At 37.3% G+C, this 14,047-nt stretch overlaps 1 protein-coding gene across 1 annotated transcript; it reads right to left on the reverse strand.

Moving 5' to 3' along the window:
* Window positions 1-6,594: 6,594 nt before the first annotated feature.
* Window positions 6,595-10,147, reverse strand: LOC149166201 (uncharacterized). The gene is made up of 2 exons (XM_089430095.1): window positions 8,844-10,147; window positions 6,595-8,768 (listed from the first exon to the last, which is right to left on the reverse strand). Exons 1-2 carry the CDS (start codon window positions 9,998-10,000, stop codon window positions 7,100-7,102), a joined length of 2,826 nt encoding a protein of 941 aa, XP_089286221.1. The 5' UTR covers window positions 10,001-10,147; the 3' UTR covers window positions 6,595-7,099.
* Window positions 10,148-14,047: the final 3,900 nt, after the last annotated feature.

Below are 14,047 nucleotides of genomic sequence, written 5' to 3' on the forward strand. Positions count from 1 at the left end.
TCCTCACATGTATCTTTCGTTTGTCCGTTCACAAAAAAATATCCTTGCATGTGCTCTCCTTGTTCATTCCATTCGTCTTTGCCTTATGTCTTATCCATGTACCTGTATCTGCAATCACTCATGACGAGACAACATCAAATCCATAAACCTCCTAGTCTACCATAATGCATTGTCATTTGCTTACGGATGTAGGTGACTGGCATAGAGGACAAGACTATGAAACTACGCAAGCTAGATTTCAAGGTAGGAAGCGTGCTCTGAGCACTACCGGTGAAAATTGCACAAAAGTCACTAGGACACTGATATGGACAATCTGGATCAGTACTAACTGTCTGCGGAATCTGGCTCAGCTGGCGGGCAGATCTGCGCAATTTTTTGGAGGAAGCAGTGTAGGCAGCAGAGGTGCTTAGCAGCAAAAAATTGACAATTCCTCTGGGGATTTGGCGGTGCGCTGCAGAAGGCTTACCGGGAAAAAATCTGCATTCTTTTCAGGGGGCTGACAGCGGGGTGCAGGGGTGCTATTGGTTAAAACTGCACAAACACTGGGAGGTTGGGCTGTTAGACATCTCATCGAATTTTTTGAGGTGAGTGGGACGCTAGGCTGCTGGACATCCCATCATAGTTTTTGAGATGAGCTGGATGATGGGTCATTGGTTGACTGCCCATCACAGTTTTTCGGGTGAGCAGCACGTCGATTGATTGGGTGGATGGCTAGAAAAGCTACTCAATTTTTTTAGCGAAGTAGGGATGGACACAAAGTGTTTATCCACATGTCAGTGCAATTTCTTCAATCAGCAGAGTGAGCAAGGTCTGCAGCTTTTGCGCAATTTTTGGGGGAATGAGTCTCGGGATCACTACTCGGTCAAACTCTTGGTTGACCAGCTGGAGGGTTGGTTGCTTCACTTGCAGGCAGCGCAGATTGAGATGGCTTGCTGAGAAAATTTTGTGTTGTTCTGGTTAACAGTCATTTCAGTTGATTCTAGGATTGCGCAGTGCAGGTTTCCCAGGAGATAGCCTCAAGCTATGCGTAATTCTGGGCAGCAGTACATGTTCATTGAGTGCTGAAACTGCGTAATGCAACTCAGCGAGGGTCCGACTGTTAGAAGGTGATCTGGTCATCAGAACTTTAGCAAAAATGGCTAAGTGTGTGAATGAGTGAACTTGTGCATACATAATCTTGTGAACACACACTCAACATGACTCAATGACAAGATGCCTGAAACCATCAAGACAACATATACTCAATGTGACTGATCGAAAGTGCGAGCGACAAGCGCAACACTTGTGATGGATCATTGAATGACTGTGACGATGCTTTCGCGACAGTGCATACAACTTCATGTCCAAGTGCAACAGATGTTTACATGGCGAATACAACTTGTACACATGAAGCAGGACCTTGTGCATGACTAGAACATGGCTACAAGTGTGACATTATGACCAACATGCAAAAAGTTATCTATTGAACAGTCAAGCAAGGAGGGTGCAAAGACTTAACACAAGCCCACGAGGTGAGCCCGAGTGCTTGAAAACATCAAGTAAAAACCCAAGGGAGGCTTCGAAATTGGATGCAGGCCAAAATTTTGTAGGGTGTTGCAGCGACTACAACAAAATCATATCGACCAAAAATATTATATGATCTAGTTTGTTGTTGAATGTTTATTTGTTGTGTTTTTTAGTCAACTTCATCTCAATGAGAGCCTTAGTGTGAATCACTTATCAATTTAGAGGATTGAGGAAATGTAGAAAGATAAAAATTTATATGCAACATGGTATATTTGGAAAGCTAATTTAAATTAAAATAAACATGTGTTGCAACATTTTTTTAATGTTTCTAAACAACTCTTACCTTTCCCAAAAGATGTCATTTTTATCACTAAATTTGTAATGTTGAAAAGATATTTTATACTTATTTAATTCAAAATTATTTATTTATAAATATAATGAACCGTTATATCAACAATATGTTAAAATAATAAATATTTAAAATAAATGACACTAAGCTTACCTTGCTTAACTAGGACAAACTGTAGGCAGGTATAAAAACATGAATTCATTCCTAATTCAAATTTATTAAGCATTGAAACATCAAAATAAATTTTGAATGGTAAATCTCTTATTATCAAAAAGATCTGAATTAAGATAAATATTTGTTTCTTTATTTTTATATTTTTTTGGGACTATTCATAATGTAAATATATGTATTGACCTGATTTGATGTTTCTTCAAATTATACATAGAAGATTTTGAAATATGGTGTCATAAGCTTCATAAATATTGTAAAATTTTGAGTTAAAATTTGACATGAAAAGATCTTATCATTCTTGATACATATAAATCTAGAATTAAGATACATACACTTTTTATTATTCGATAGACAAAAATATATAATATTATTTTTATTATTTTAAACATTATAAAAAATTCATATATATATATATATATATATATATATATATATAAGCTTGGTGGTACATTCCCATTAATTTTCTAACATAAAGCAGGTTACATCCATATGTCTGAAGGTTAGGTGGCCTCAACTTTCCCTGAGGGAAACCAGGTCTGTTGGCCACCTAACCGCAAAATATGTCATCGAGAAACAAAAAATAATAAGTCTATCAAGCCACGCTATATAAGTATGAGAGTCTTTGTTCTTCCTATTTGCTAGATACCTATAAACATTACTATTACTATGCCTAAAAAATTGAAACTACTTCATACAAAACTATAACCATGGATGCATTGCCATTACTCATCATCAGCTGAATCCACCAAAGTAGGGTCCTTCATAGTGGAACCTGGCAACTCCATGTGGGGAATACAAGGGATGTGCTGCTCTATGCGGCTGAAATGACCATTTTGTTGCTGCAATTGAAACTAGATCTTTTGCAACTCTTTGGTGTAATCTGAATGTCCATGGGGGGACAAATGCATATCAGGTGGGAACTACTCCAAGGCTTTAGCCAAGTTTCTCTTCATCATCCAAAATAGGTGGACCGTTTGTTTATATTGATAGGATCTTCCACGGGTGTGGCCAGGGCCATGAATCAAAGATTGCCATTCTTCTAAATCAATTTTGAATCCCTCCTAAGTCTGTTGTATCTTTTCTTCCCAATCTATGATAAGATGTTTGATTGGATTTGAGCTGCTTGATTGATAAGCCTGAGTGGCTTCCTGAATAATACAGGAGGCCGGTTTGTGCCCACGCACAGTCCCCCCTAGATGAGCTAGGTTGATTGGTCTGAGAAGGGGAGGCTTTACTATGTTTCCCATGACCATGACCTCCACGCCCATTCCTTCCTTTACCAGAGGCCCGAACCATATTTCAGCTCTGACTAATCAAATGTTGCCCTGTGACGAGATCTAGAGGTTGACCCAAATAGACAGGGGTTGCTCCGACACGGAAGACCTGTCAAATAAATTACAACAGAAACTAACCAAATAAGGAACCAATTCGGAAGCTTGTTGTCAACTAGTAGCCAACACGGCGTAACAAGCCCACTTATACCATTGTTCCACCAGTGCCCACTGATGCGCCTAAACTGACATACTACGTCATCCACAAGCAAAACCTTAGAATTGTCTGGGTGAGTCTCATGATTTATCGATTCAAGCAACAGAACTGTGCATCGAAGAAAGAAAGAACATTTGAGCTATGAGCTACCCCTTAACCACAAGCCACATACAACCTTGCACCAAAACCAAATGCAGTATGTCCTGGTTGCAAAAACAGAACTGAATTGCCCATAATTGGGCCTATACTGATAGAAATTGAGCCGAGAGTTTCCCTTCGACCAGGACCCCCACATATAGACAACAAAACTAGATATACCATACCCTATCCACTAGGGCTAGATTGACACTAAACATTTCCAACAGAGCTCCCCAAACCACAACACTATACTGACTAAGGCTAGGCCATTGTTTACAGAAAATCTTGGCCCTGTTCTGAACCCATACAAATTCAGAATACCTAAGAAACAAATAGAATTGGTCAAATACCAAAACCCTTACAATTCTGCAATAATCCAAGCAAGAAGTACACTTACACACAGAGAAGCCCGCCTGTCGAACACTACGTGAGCCCCTATACGACAATCAAATCTCATAGACCAAAGACACTAGAAAATAAAACACTAATCACTCAACACATAACAAAAAGCATACCATGCCATGCTCCAAGAACTTGTGATTCCAATCTTGCCAAACTACCATAGTACCATGTATCCCAGAGACTGGAGGGCAGATACACAAATCATATATTCAGAGGGAGCAAAATTAAGGGTGGGGACATACTAGTGATCAAGTCCGAGACCAGAAGGAGACTGAAACTGCATTCTCCCCAAAATGAACAACCCGAACTAGATCCATAGAGATCGGAGGATGCAGACCAAATTATCTAGCGCAACGGAGGAGGAACTCGCCTTAACACTTGTCTTAATGGCTCTGCCACCTTCAGGGTTGGCAATAAAACTTTGCATGTGCATTGCCACCTCTCCAAGTGTTGCATGCATGCAGAGGGTGACCGTAAGTATCTTGGAGATATGCATTAAACTGTTGGCCAAGGCATGTCCATTGGGTCCAGCTCACACCCCGATTGGGGAAAATAAATAAAAGAATTATAATATCAACTTTAAGCTCATGTTAAAAACCTTAAATTATAAATCAATTTAAAAGCCTTAAATTATAAATAAATATTTAACAACTATAGTGTAAAAAAAACCTTAAACATTTAATACATAACGATAAACATCGAAAATTCACTGAAAGCCTCACATAAAGAAACTTAAGGTGTTATTTCGATTGAAAACCCCATAAGATTCGAAACATTCTGAAAGCCATGTGTAAATATATTAAATGTAATCTACATGGTAATAACAAAGTAAATCCAGTTAAGATATTGACATATTAATTGTAAAAATACTTAAACTGAAAATAAGATATTTTATTTATTAATTATTATTTAGAATGAAAATATTTTATTTTATAAATTTAACAGAACTACATCTTCATACATTAATAAGCATGTTTATAAAATGCAAAATAAACATTTCCCTCCTATCACTAAAAAGAGAAATATTAATACCTATAAATTAAATCAATATGAATGTTTACCATATCAATAAATGAATATATTAATAATTTATTTGAATGGATAAAACAAATACCATATTATCATGTAGATCCCTACCCATTACTATGTATCTTTGCACATCCGCCTGAGTTGGCAATTTTGAACCATGATGTTTAGATAAAAAAAATATTTTATAATTAATACGGTCGCGAAAAGTTAGCGAACTCTACATAAGGGTCATGAGAGATGAACGGACTACCAAATGAGATGATTTACAAAAGAATTATCTTATATTCTCTTATAATTTTATAAGGTCACGAAAAATTAGTGAATTATAAATTTGTTTACATAATTTTACTGGAGTTGGAATGTTAAACTATCTGGACTGGGTATGAATTCAGGATCAAAATTAAAGTTATTAATGTTTATCTATATCTTTGCATAAGTTTTATCAAAATGTAGATTCGTGTATGGTTTATATGAATTTTTTTTTTATTTCATAATTACTTTAGGAGGATATTTGGTAATGGGAAGGTTTATCTTTTATTTTTTTAAATAATGAGTTATTTATATATTAATTTTTTTTATTTATAATTAATCTACGAGGATACTTGTTTTTAGAAGAAAAAAGAATGGTTATTTTTTATTTTTATTTTTAAATAATTTTTTATTTCGATAAATTTATTTAAAAGTTAGTAAAATTAGTTTAATTAGCTATATTTATTAATCAAAAATTAGAAATTAAAGCTAATATTAACATTAGATTAAATTTTTGAATGTTAAATTTGTTAAATGTTAAACATTTACACGTAGACATCTACTCCTTAGAACCAACATTTACACTTAGACATCTACTTCATACTAGATTGTAAAGCACATACCAACACAATAATAACCTTACTTTATAGTTTATAAATGAACAATAAAACTATAAACTTCTTTATAATTTATAAATGAAAATAAAATCTTAATCATCTTCATTCTACGACTTTATGTTTGGATAATAAAATGATAAATTTCTTTATAATTTATGAATGAAATCTGAAATCATAATCATCTTGATTCTAGTATAACTTTCTTGATTCTATTGCTATTTTGAATTCTAAAATCATAATTATCTTGATTCTACTAATTAATTCGTGAAATTATAGCTTCTTTTTATTTGATAATTATCTTTTAAACCATGTATCTATATATCTACCTCCCACTCATTCAGTCACTCTATTTTACTAATCGATTCTTGAAACTATAATTTTCTTCCTTCTATATCTATTTTTAAACAAATAAGAAAAATTATCACCCATTTACCTACCTACCTCCCCGTTCCTTTGAACACCCACCCACCTACCTTTCCTTTGAACATACTTCCTTTCAAAAACTTACACTTTCAATCCAAACTAAACACTGGACAGAGATGGCGCTCGAAACGTAATAACAGGTTACGGACGCTTAATCTTTAATTTCCAATAGCCAAACCAATCTACTAACTTGCTGTGGATTAGCAACAGCCATTAGATTTAGATGATCTCTAAAACAGCCGTGAAATATAAATGTTTTGCAACAGGTTCCTCTTGACCAGAGGGGTTTTCGAAGGGAACATAACGAAAAACTCTGAAAGTGAATCACAGCCGTTGGATAAAAGCGATGTGGATATACCAATGGAATGAGGGAGAAAACTGGTGAACGTGCTAATTCCGTGTTCATAAGGGGTCTGGTATTTATCATCAGCAAAGCTAGACAGAACAATCAGACTCTCCAAAAAAAAGTTATTTGTGTTTGCACGCTTCTGTGGTAGTTGGAATTTGTACTAAAATTAAGTCTGACGCTATCGAAGATCGATTCAGATCCTTCGAATAGTCATTCAAAACTTGAAGCCCTAATCTACACAGAATACATTATCAATAGAAAGGCTGATTACATGCAAATTTGAAGGTAATGTTAAAAGCCCGCACATTGCTGGGATGTCCAGAAATTAAAAACAAAATAAAATCATTATATAACCCTAAAGCGTATCTGAATGGTCGCTTAGTTGAAGAGATCCAAAGTGCCATCAACAAACTGATAGTATTTCGTCCTCAATCGCCTGCTGACAGCTAAAATTCCGACCACATTTCCAAAGCCAATTGCAAAACCCATTCCCATTCCAACTTGCCACAAATCCCACCAATGCACGCTCTCCTCTCCCTGCACTTCCTGGCCGGAATTAGGGGTCTGATCGTTGCATTTTCTTTGAACTTGATGCCCACACAGCTCCGGATTACCCGAGAAAGAAGAGGCCTCGAATGTCAGCAAATGCCGTAAATCTGGAATCATACCTGACAGATTGTTATACGACACGTTTAAATAGCCCAGGGAATCCAGATCTGCTAATGTTGCAGGTATTCTTCCCCATAACTGGTTGTATGATATATCTAAAGCTTCTAAACTTGTCATATTGCCAAGATTGTTTGGAATGTCCCCAGACAGGTGATTGTGCGATAGATTCAAAGAATGTAAACCCCTGAGATATCCCATCTCCTCGGGTATTTGACCACTAAAGCTGTTTGCCGAGAGATCCAGACTAGTGAAAGTCGAAAGGATGTACTTATACGCCCATATATGAGCCTTCACCATGAGGTTAACTTCTTCTTTGTAGAAATTTGCGTAAACCAGATCAGTGGACTGCGAGATCGAGAAAAATCCATTCCTCAATGTTAATAAATTTGAGAGATGCGGCGGTATCGAGCCTGACAGATGATTCATTGCCAGGTCAAGAATTTGGAGTCTCTGTAGGTAGCTAATCTGGATCGGTATCTCACCTTCTAAATTATTTGACCTGAGAACGAGTATGCGGAGATTTGGAAGATCCGCAATCCATTCAGGGATTCTGCCTGATATGCTATTTCCACTCAAATCCAAAATTTCTAACAGCTTGCAATTTCGCAGGGACGACGGAATTTCCCCACTAAACCTGTTGTTGTTGATGTGCAATACCTGAAGCTTATTCAATTTTCCGAGTTCTACCGGTATCTGTCCTTCCAAATTATTATTGGCTACATTCAGGACCATGAGAGAAGAGCAATTACTGAAACTGGAAGGCAACTGTCCATTGAGCTTATTGTTCGAAAGATCCAGAGCCTCGAGGGACTCTGTTTTCTCACAGATGCAAGCAGGAATCGGCCCCTCCAGTTTATTCGATGCTAAAGATAAGAAATTAGAAAACTGCAACATTGTGCAGATTTCTTGAGGGACTGGACCAGTAATGTCATTAATAGAGAGATCAAGTTCCCGAAGGAAGCCTGCATAGGAACTTCCTGCGGGATTGGGAAGATTGCCATGGAACCGATTGTCCCGTAGCTCTACATGCTTCAAAGAAGTCAACGAGTTATACAGCTGAGGTGGTATCGGCCCTTCCAACTGATTGTGCGAGAGCACTAATGTCTCGAGCTTGGGAAGACTCCACAACCATGAAGGTATTTCTCCTGCGAGGGTGTTATTTGACAGCTGCAGTGTCGTCATAGAACTTTGAGTCTTCAGAAAAAGAGGAAATGCCTGCTCTATTTTACAAACAGATAATATCAACACTTGTAAATCAAATGGCGGAGTCCAGTTGGAGGTGATATTGAAGGCTAATTTGTTACTGGACAGGTCAAGATATTTCAGATTGTTCAGACTGCGGAAATGTGACTCTGAGATTGCTCCGCTCAAAGCGTTGTGAGTAAGACTGATATAGGTCAGTTTAGACAACGATCCTAGAGATAATGGGATAGGCCCTGTCAATTTGTTGTAGCCCAGGTCTAGTACAGTAAGCGCGCGGAGGAGGCCCAATGACTCTGGAATCGTTCCCTTCAAATTGTTGCTGTGCAGTTGTAGCAGAGTCAGAGATGATAAATTTCCTATAGAAGATGGTATGGAGCCGTACAAACTGTTGTTTGGCATCTGGAAAAAGGTCAGGCTCTTCCATTGGCCCTGAAAAATCTGGGAAACGTTGCCAGATAATTTATTATTTGCCAAGGAAATCCATTCTATGCGAGGCATCTGAGAGAGCTCAAACGGAAGAGATCCACTGAGATTTGCATTGCTCAATTGCAGATCGATCAAACTACTCATATTCACTAACCAAGTAGGGAATTCGGACTGAAAAGTGTTTCCATCCAGATGGAGAGTTTCTAGGTATCTAAGCTTCTGCAGGGAAGGGGGAATGGAACCCGTCAATCCGCAGTTTGACATTGTAACATTTAAGAGGTGGGAAAGACGACTTACTGATTGTCCCCATGAAGACGACGTTGCGGAGAGATCGACTCCGTTGAGAGAAAGATTTGTCAACGCCGTGAGATTAGCAAGCCATGAGAGGTCAGGACTTGTCAACATCGAAGCCGGGGATGAGAGATCGAGTCCTGTCAGGTAAGATAGATTTCCGAGCTGCCATGGAACGGTACCTGCAAATCCAGCTGTGGACAGGTTGAGGTATTTCAAGTTTTTCAAAAGACCCATCTCTGTAGGAATAGGTAGACCAGTAAAATTATTGAAGCTAACATCCAAATGCTCCAACGCCGTCAAGTTAAACAGTGCAGCAGGGCGCAAGATGCCAGTCAAACTGCAATTATGCAAATCGACCGCAACGACACAGCCGGTCCGGCTGTCGCAGGATACACCTTCCCAGTGGCAACAGCTGAAGGAAACATTCCACGAAGCCAAACGTCCCGCAGGATCTTGCAAGCCGCTTTTAAAAGCCAAGAGAGATTGCATATCCCGATTCACACAATCACGGACATTGCCAGAAACGGTTGTGCAAATGCACGACGCAACCACGCAAAAACTGAATATCCGCATGAATAATCCGTTTTGCAGAATACCCATTATCCGCTGTCCTTGTTGCAAGGGTCTAGATTGAACGCTTGATTTTGTCGGCCTGAGAGGCCTCTCGGCTTTGCATATGTTTATCATTCTGATTTATGCAAGAAAGATATTACCTCAACTTATGGAAATCGAATCTCAGTCAAACACGAATGAAAGACTCATCCGGACTCAATCGAACGAAATCACTGGGGACTAAATTAATCAGTCGACCAAGCCACCTCGGTTACTCCATAAAAAGATGCTTGCTATTTTTATATTCAAATAAAAATATTCATGCTCACCTCGGTTCCTCCATAAAAAATGCTTTGCTATTTTTATATTCAAATAAAAATATTCATGCTCAGAGCAAATTCGTGGCGGGCTGGAATTTGACGTCCTACAGGACGTATTTTCTATTTCAAAACGTGTTTGACTCACTGTGTAAATTTCTACACGTCAAACTTGAGGTGTCTTATATATCACTGACAATTTTTTGGAAGTTTTTTTGGTGGGTTTTTTCGGTCAAAATCTGGCAGCAATTTATTGGAATTGCAAATTTGATAGCTAGTTTCTGCACAATCAAAGCGTTCCAGGGATTTTCCAGGGTGCTGAATCCAAATATGCAGTTAAAAAACCATTTTAACTGCAACAAATCAAGATTTAACTTCAATTTCTTCCGCCAAATTCCGTCACTAAAATCTCCAAAAAATCACATTATAGATAACTCCAATCTATAATACCTAGCACCAACAAAGGTAACGCCAGGTACGCTACTAATGTTTAATATGTATCTGGTATCTAGTTTTATTTGCTTCTTTCCCACCTTGGATTCTAGCAAGCGAATTCATTAACATGGCAACCGTAGCAATTGACAATATTAGGGTACAGTGGTTGCGGTGTGTGTTAACTGTGGATTAAATGGTCACCGTCCAGTCATAACTGCCCCTTAGATGGTTACTTGCACTAGATGACCGACTGCAAGTTGCAATGGGATTAAACTGATAGATTATAGGTTTTAATTTCCTACCCAACCTTGGGAAGAGGCACAAATTGATTAGCTTTTATCACAGGGGAGCCCAAGTTCATGCCTAATCCTATAGAGCCACCCGTTGATTCTCTCAATCAGGGCGACAATTCTTCCAGGCTCATTAATGGTAACGCATTTTTTGAAAGTCACGGTGTTTCCTCTTTACGATTCTCATCGTTCTCATCATTGCGTCTCTATTTCTAAGGATCCTTTTGAGCCTCGATGCTCGGTACTAGGTTTCTTGAATAAACCGTAAACATGCCTGAAACGCTGAATGGAAATCACAGTAAACATGATTGAAATGTCGAATGGAAATCACTTGAAATCTCTGTCTTCGCAATCCTTGGGATGTAGGGAGTCTATTGTCAATTCCTTTGGTCTAAGACCGCTCATAATTTGAATTTCCTTTTATCAATTCCTTTGGTCTAAGATATCTTTATCATGATATAAGACGCATAATTTAAATTGTCGTTTATCTTATTGGAACTGAAAGCCTCTAAATTCTTGCTATCTAAGATGTTGTTTACCACGAATAATGTAAATTATTTATTAGTGTGGAGTAAAGGACATGAGGAAATTGATGCAATGCAAGGGGAAATTTACCGAACCTGGAAACATGGAAAATAATCAAGTCGAGCATTCGTTTGAATAGATAAAGAAATTAAGGGAAAGCCGCGTTTGATTTGGCATCGGATCCCAATTGGCACGGTGGAAACTCCAAAAGATAATCTACTTCTTTGCATAACAAATGCCAAAATCATGGAATAATTGTAATATAATTAATGGTTGTGTAACCTGGACATTTAAGGTGTGCACTACCATATATGGTTGGAAAGTATGGTGGTTTTATTGAGGATATTGGGAGTATTTATGTCTAGGTCACATGTGGATTCAACGTGGATGTTACATGTGAAACTTACAAGTTAACTTGGGGTAAGGATGTAATTTTGGTTGTAGTGACTCAATTTCTTTTGGTGAAAACGGTTATTTTTTGGTTCTCCTATAAAATTGATTATTAGGTATTAAAAATTATGATTGGTGTATCTGATGTCTTTCTTGTAATAGGATCTCCTTGGTAGAGTTATTACCCAGATGTTTTAGTGTAGCTCATTTTCTATGTGGTGTCCCATTCTTCTTCTTCTACTAATGGTTGAGAAAAGGTCAATAGAAAAATGTATAGTATTTGTTAGGCTTTCGCAGCTCGTTATATTTTCAATATGCTTGTTTAGCATGAAGGTATTTTATAGAAATATTGGTATTTAGCTTGAAGGTATTTCATCTAAATATTGAGCTTAACATGTGAGTCGACTAATTTCATTATATAGACAATAGTAAAAAGGGACTTGATAAAGAATTTGAGAGAGGATTTGTTTTAAGTATAAAAGTCATTGATGTATTAAAAAGTCCCTCCTTTATACATCTTACTAGAAACAAAATCAAAATATATATCAATTACTACAACATGTATTATTTTTTTCCCAAAAAAAAATCATTATATTTCATATCGAAATATATGTTGTGTTGACTCTTAGGCCCTTAAAAAAAAAACCTAGTTCATTGGACCATATAATTAGGAAATCAAAACATACTCGGCTACCATTAGAGCATATTAATTGTAACAAATAAACCTCATAATGTGTTATATCAAAGTATGGTTGTATGCTATATCGAAACAAATAAACTTCATACTGTGTTATATCAAAAGTATGGTTGTATGCTATATCGAAACACATGTTAACTTGGGAAAGAATAAGGCACTCTTTCAGGGAGATTAATGAAAGTTGAAATGCAAAAGTAGTTGACACCCACAAATTTAGATAGAACATAAAATAAAAGGCATGAAAAATTCAAAAACGTCATCAAATTTTCATTTGAGAGACATAGGGGATTTTAAATTCCAGACCTGATCAGGTTAATGAGATATGCTGATTTTGACGATTTGCCTGCAAACAATCAACCCTACAGGGATTGTGAAGTGTCGTTGTCAAGTGTTATTGTCATGATGTCGTGCGTTGAAACGAAACCATTCCACAAGTTGGACACGCAATTCAAACCACAGTGTTGCAAGTGGGCGGAATCTTGGAAAGCGTGCTGCAAGTGGCAGCTGTCCGTTATCTGTTCGGATTAAGAGGTTTCACTGGTTTACCCACTTCCTAAACTTAAATCGTCCTTACCTTAAAATAATGTGTCGTTTAAATCGTCCTTGCCTGTGGGCGGTCCTTCTTCTGTAGTACATGGCGGCGGGATGGATGACCTTTCCTTTATGGTAAGCCATGCTCATGTATTTACATTCTTGAATCCTCCACTGTCACGGTCACTGTCAAAGCATTCAGTACCCTATAGCATAGGAAAGATGGCTTTCCATGTGTCGATTCTTTCTCCATCACACCTGAATTTTACTTTTCCATTCACGCTACCCGCCACACAACTTCAAAAACAAAGAAATATGCACTGCACTGCGCTCGCTTTTCCTTTCATTTGCCGTTGGCGGCAGCTGGATCAAAGACCGATACACCGACAGACAGGTGGCCGTAAAAAGTTGGTGAGTGGGGTCCCAACAGAATAAAGTAGGTGGGGAAAACGCGGACTTTAACGGATTGATCAATCATGGTCGAAACAGCGGACGAGGACTCGAGCAGGTTGCACCCCGGAAACACTCATTAGTAAGTTTTCGAGATGTCTGGGATTCGGATCGGATGCAATAGTCGGAAATTTGAAATCCAACGAACACAGTCGAGATCGACTGTGGTAACAATTAGATAAAATCTTTAATCAATTTAATTAGTATATTAGGGTTGTTAAAAACATTTTATTTATTTATTCATGTATATTTTATTTATTTTTCATTTTAATTTAGAGATACTTAAAATAAATAAAAATATCTATAAAGTAATTATAATTAGTTCATACATTTAATAATTAAATTAAGCCGCAGAGAAATGTTAACCATACAACCTTATTTATTGTAAAAATTATTTATTACAATAAAATTAAATTAAAATACACTACTACCAAAAAAACAGAATGAATATGTTGGTGCTTACATCTTAGTAGTACGGTTTATATGTTGAAAACAAAGGCATGATTCTGCACTGCAGAAATTTACAGCAGTCATCATCACTATCAAG

The sequence above is a fragment of the Pinus tabuliformis genome, chromosome 5_1 (genome assembly GCF_031772625.1).
Source record: "Pinus tabuliformis cultivar Carrire ecotype Pingquan chromosome 5_1, CPIR1, whole genome shotgun sequence".
NCBI lineage: Eukaryota > Viridiplantae > Streptophyta > Pinopsida > Pinales > Pinaceae > Pinus > Pinus tabuliformis.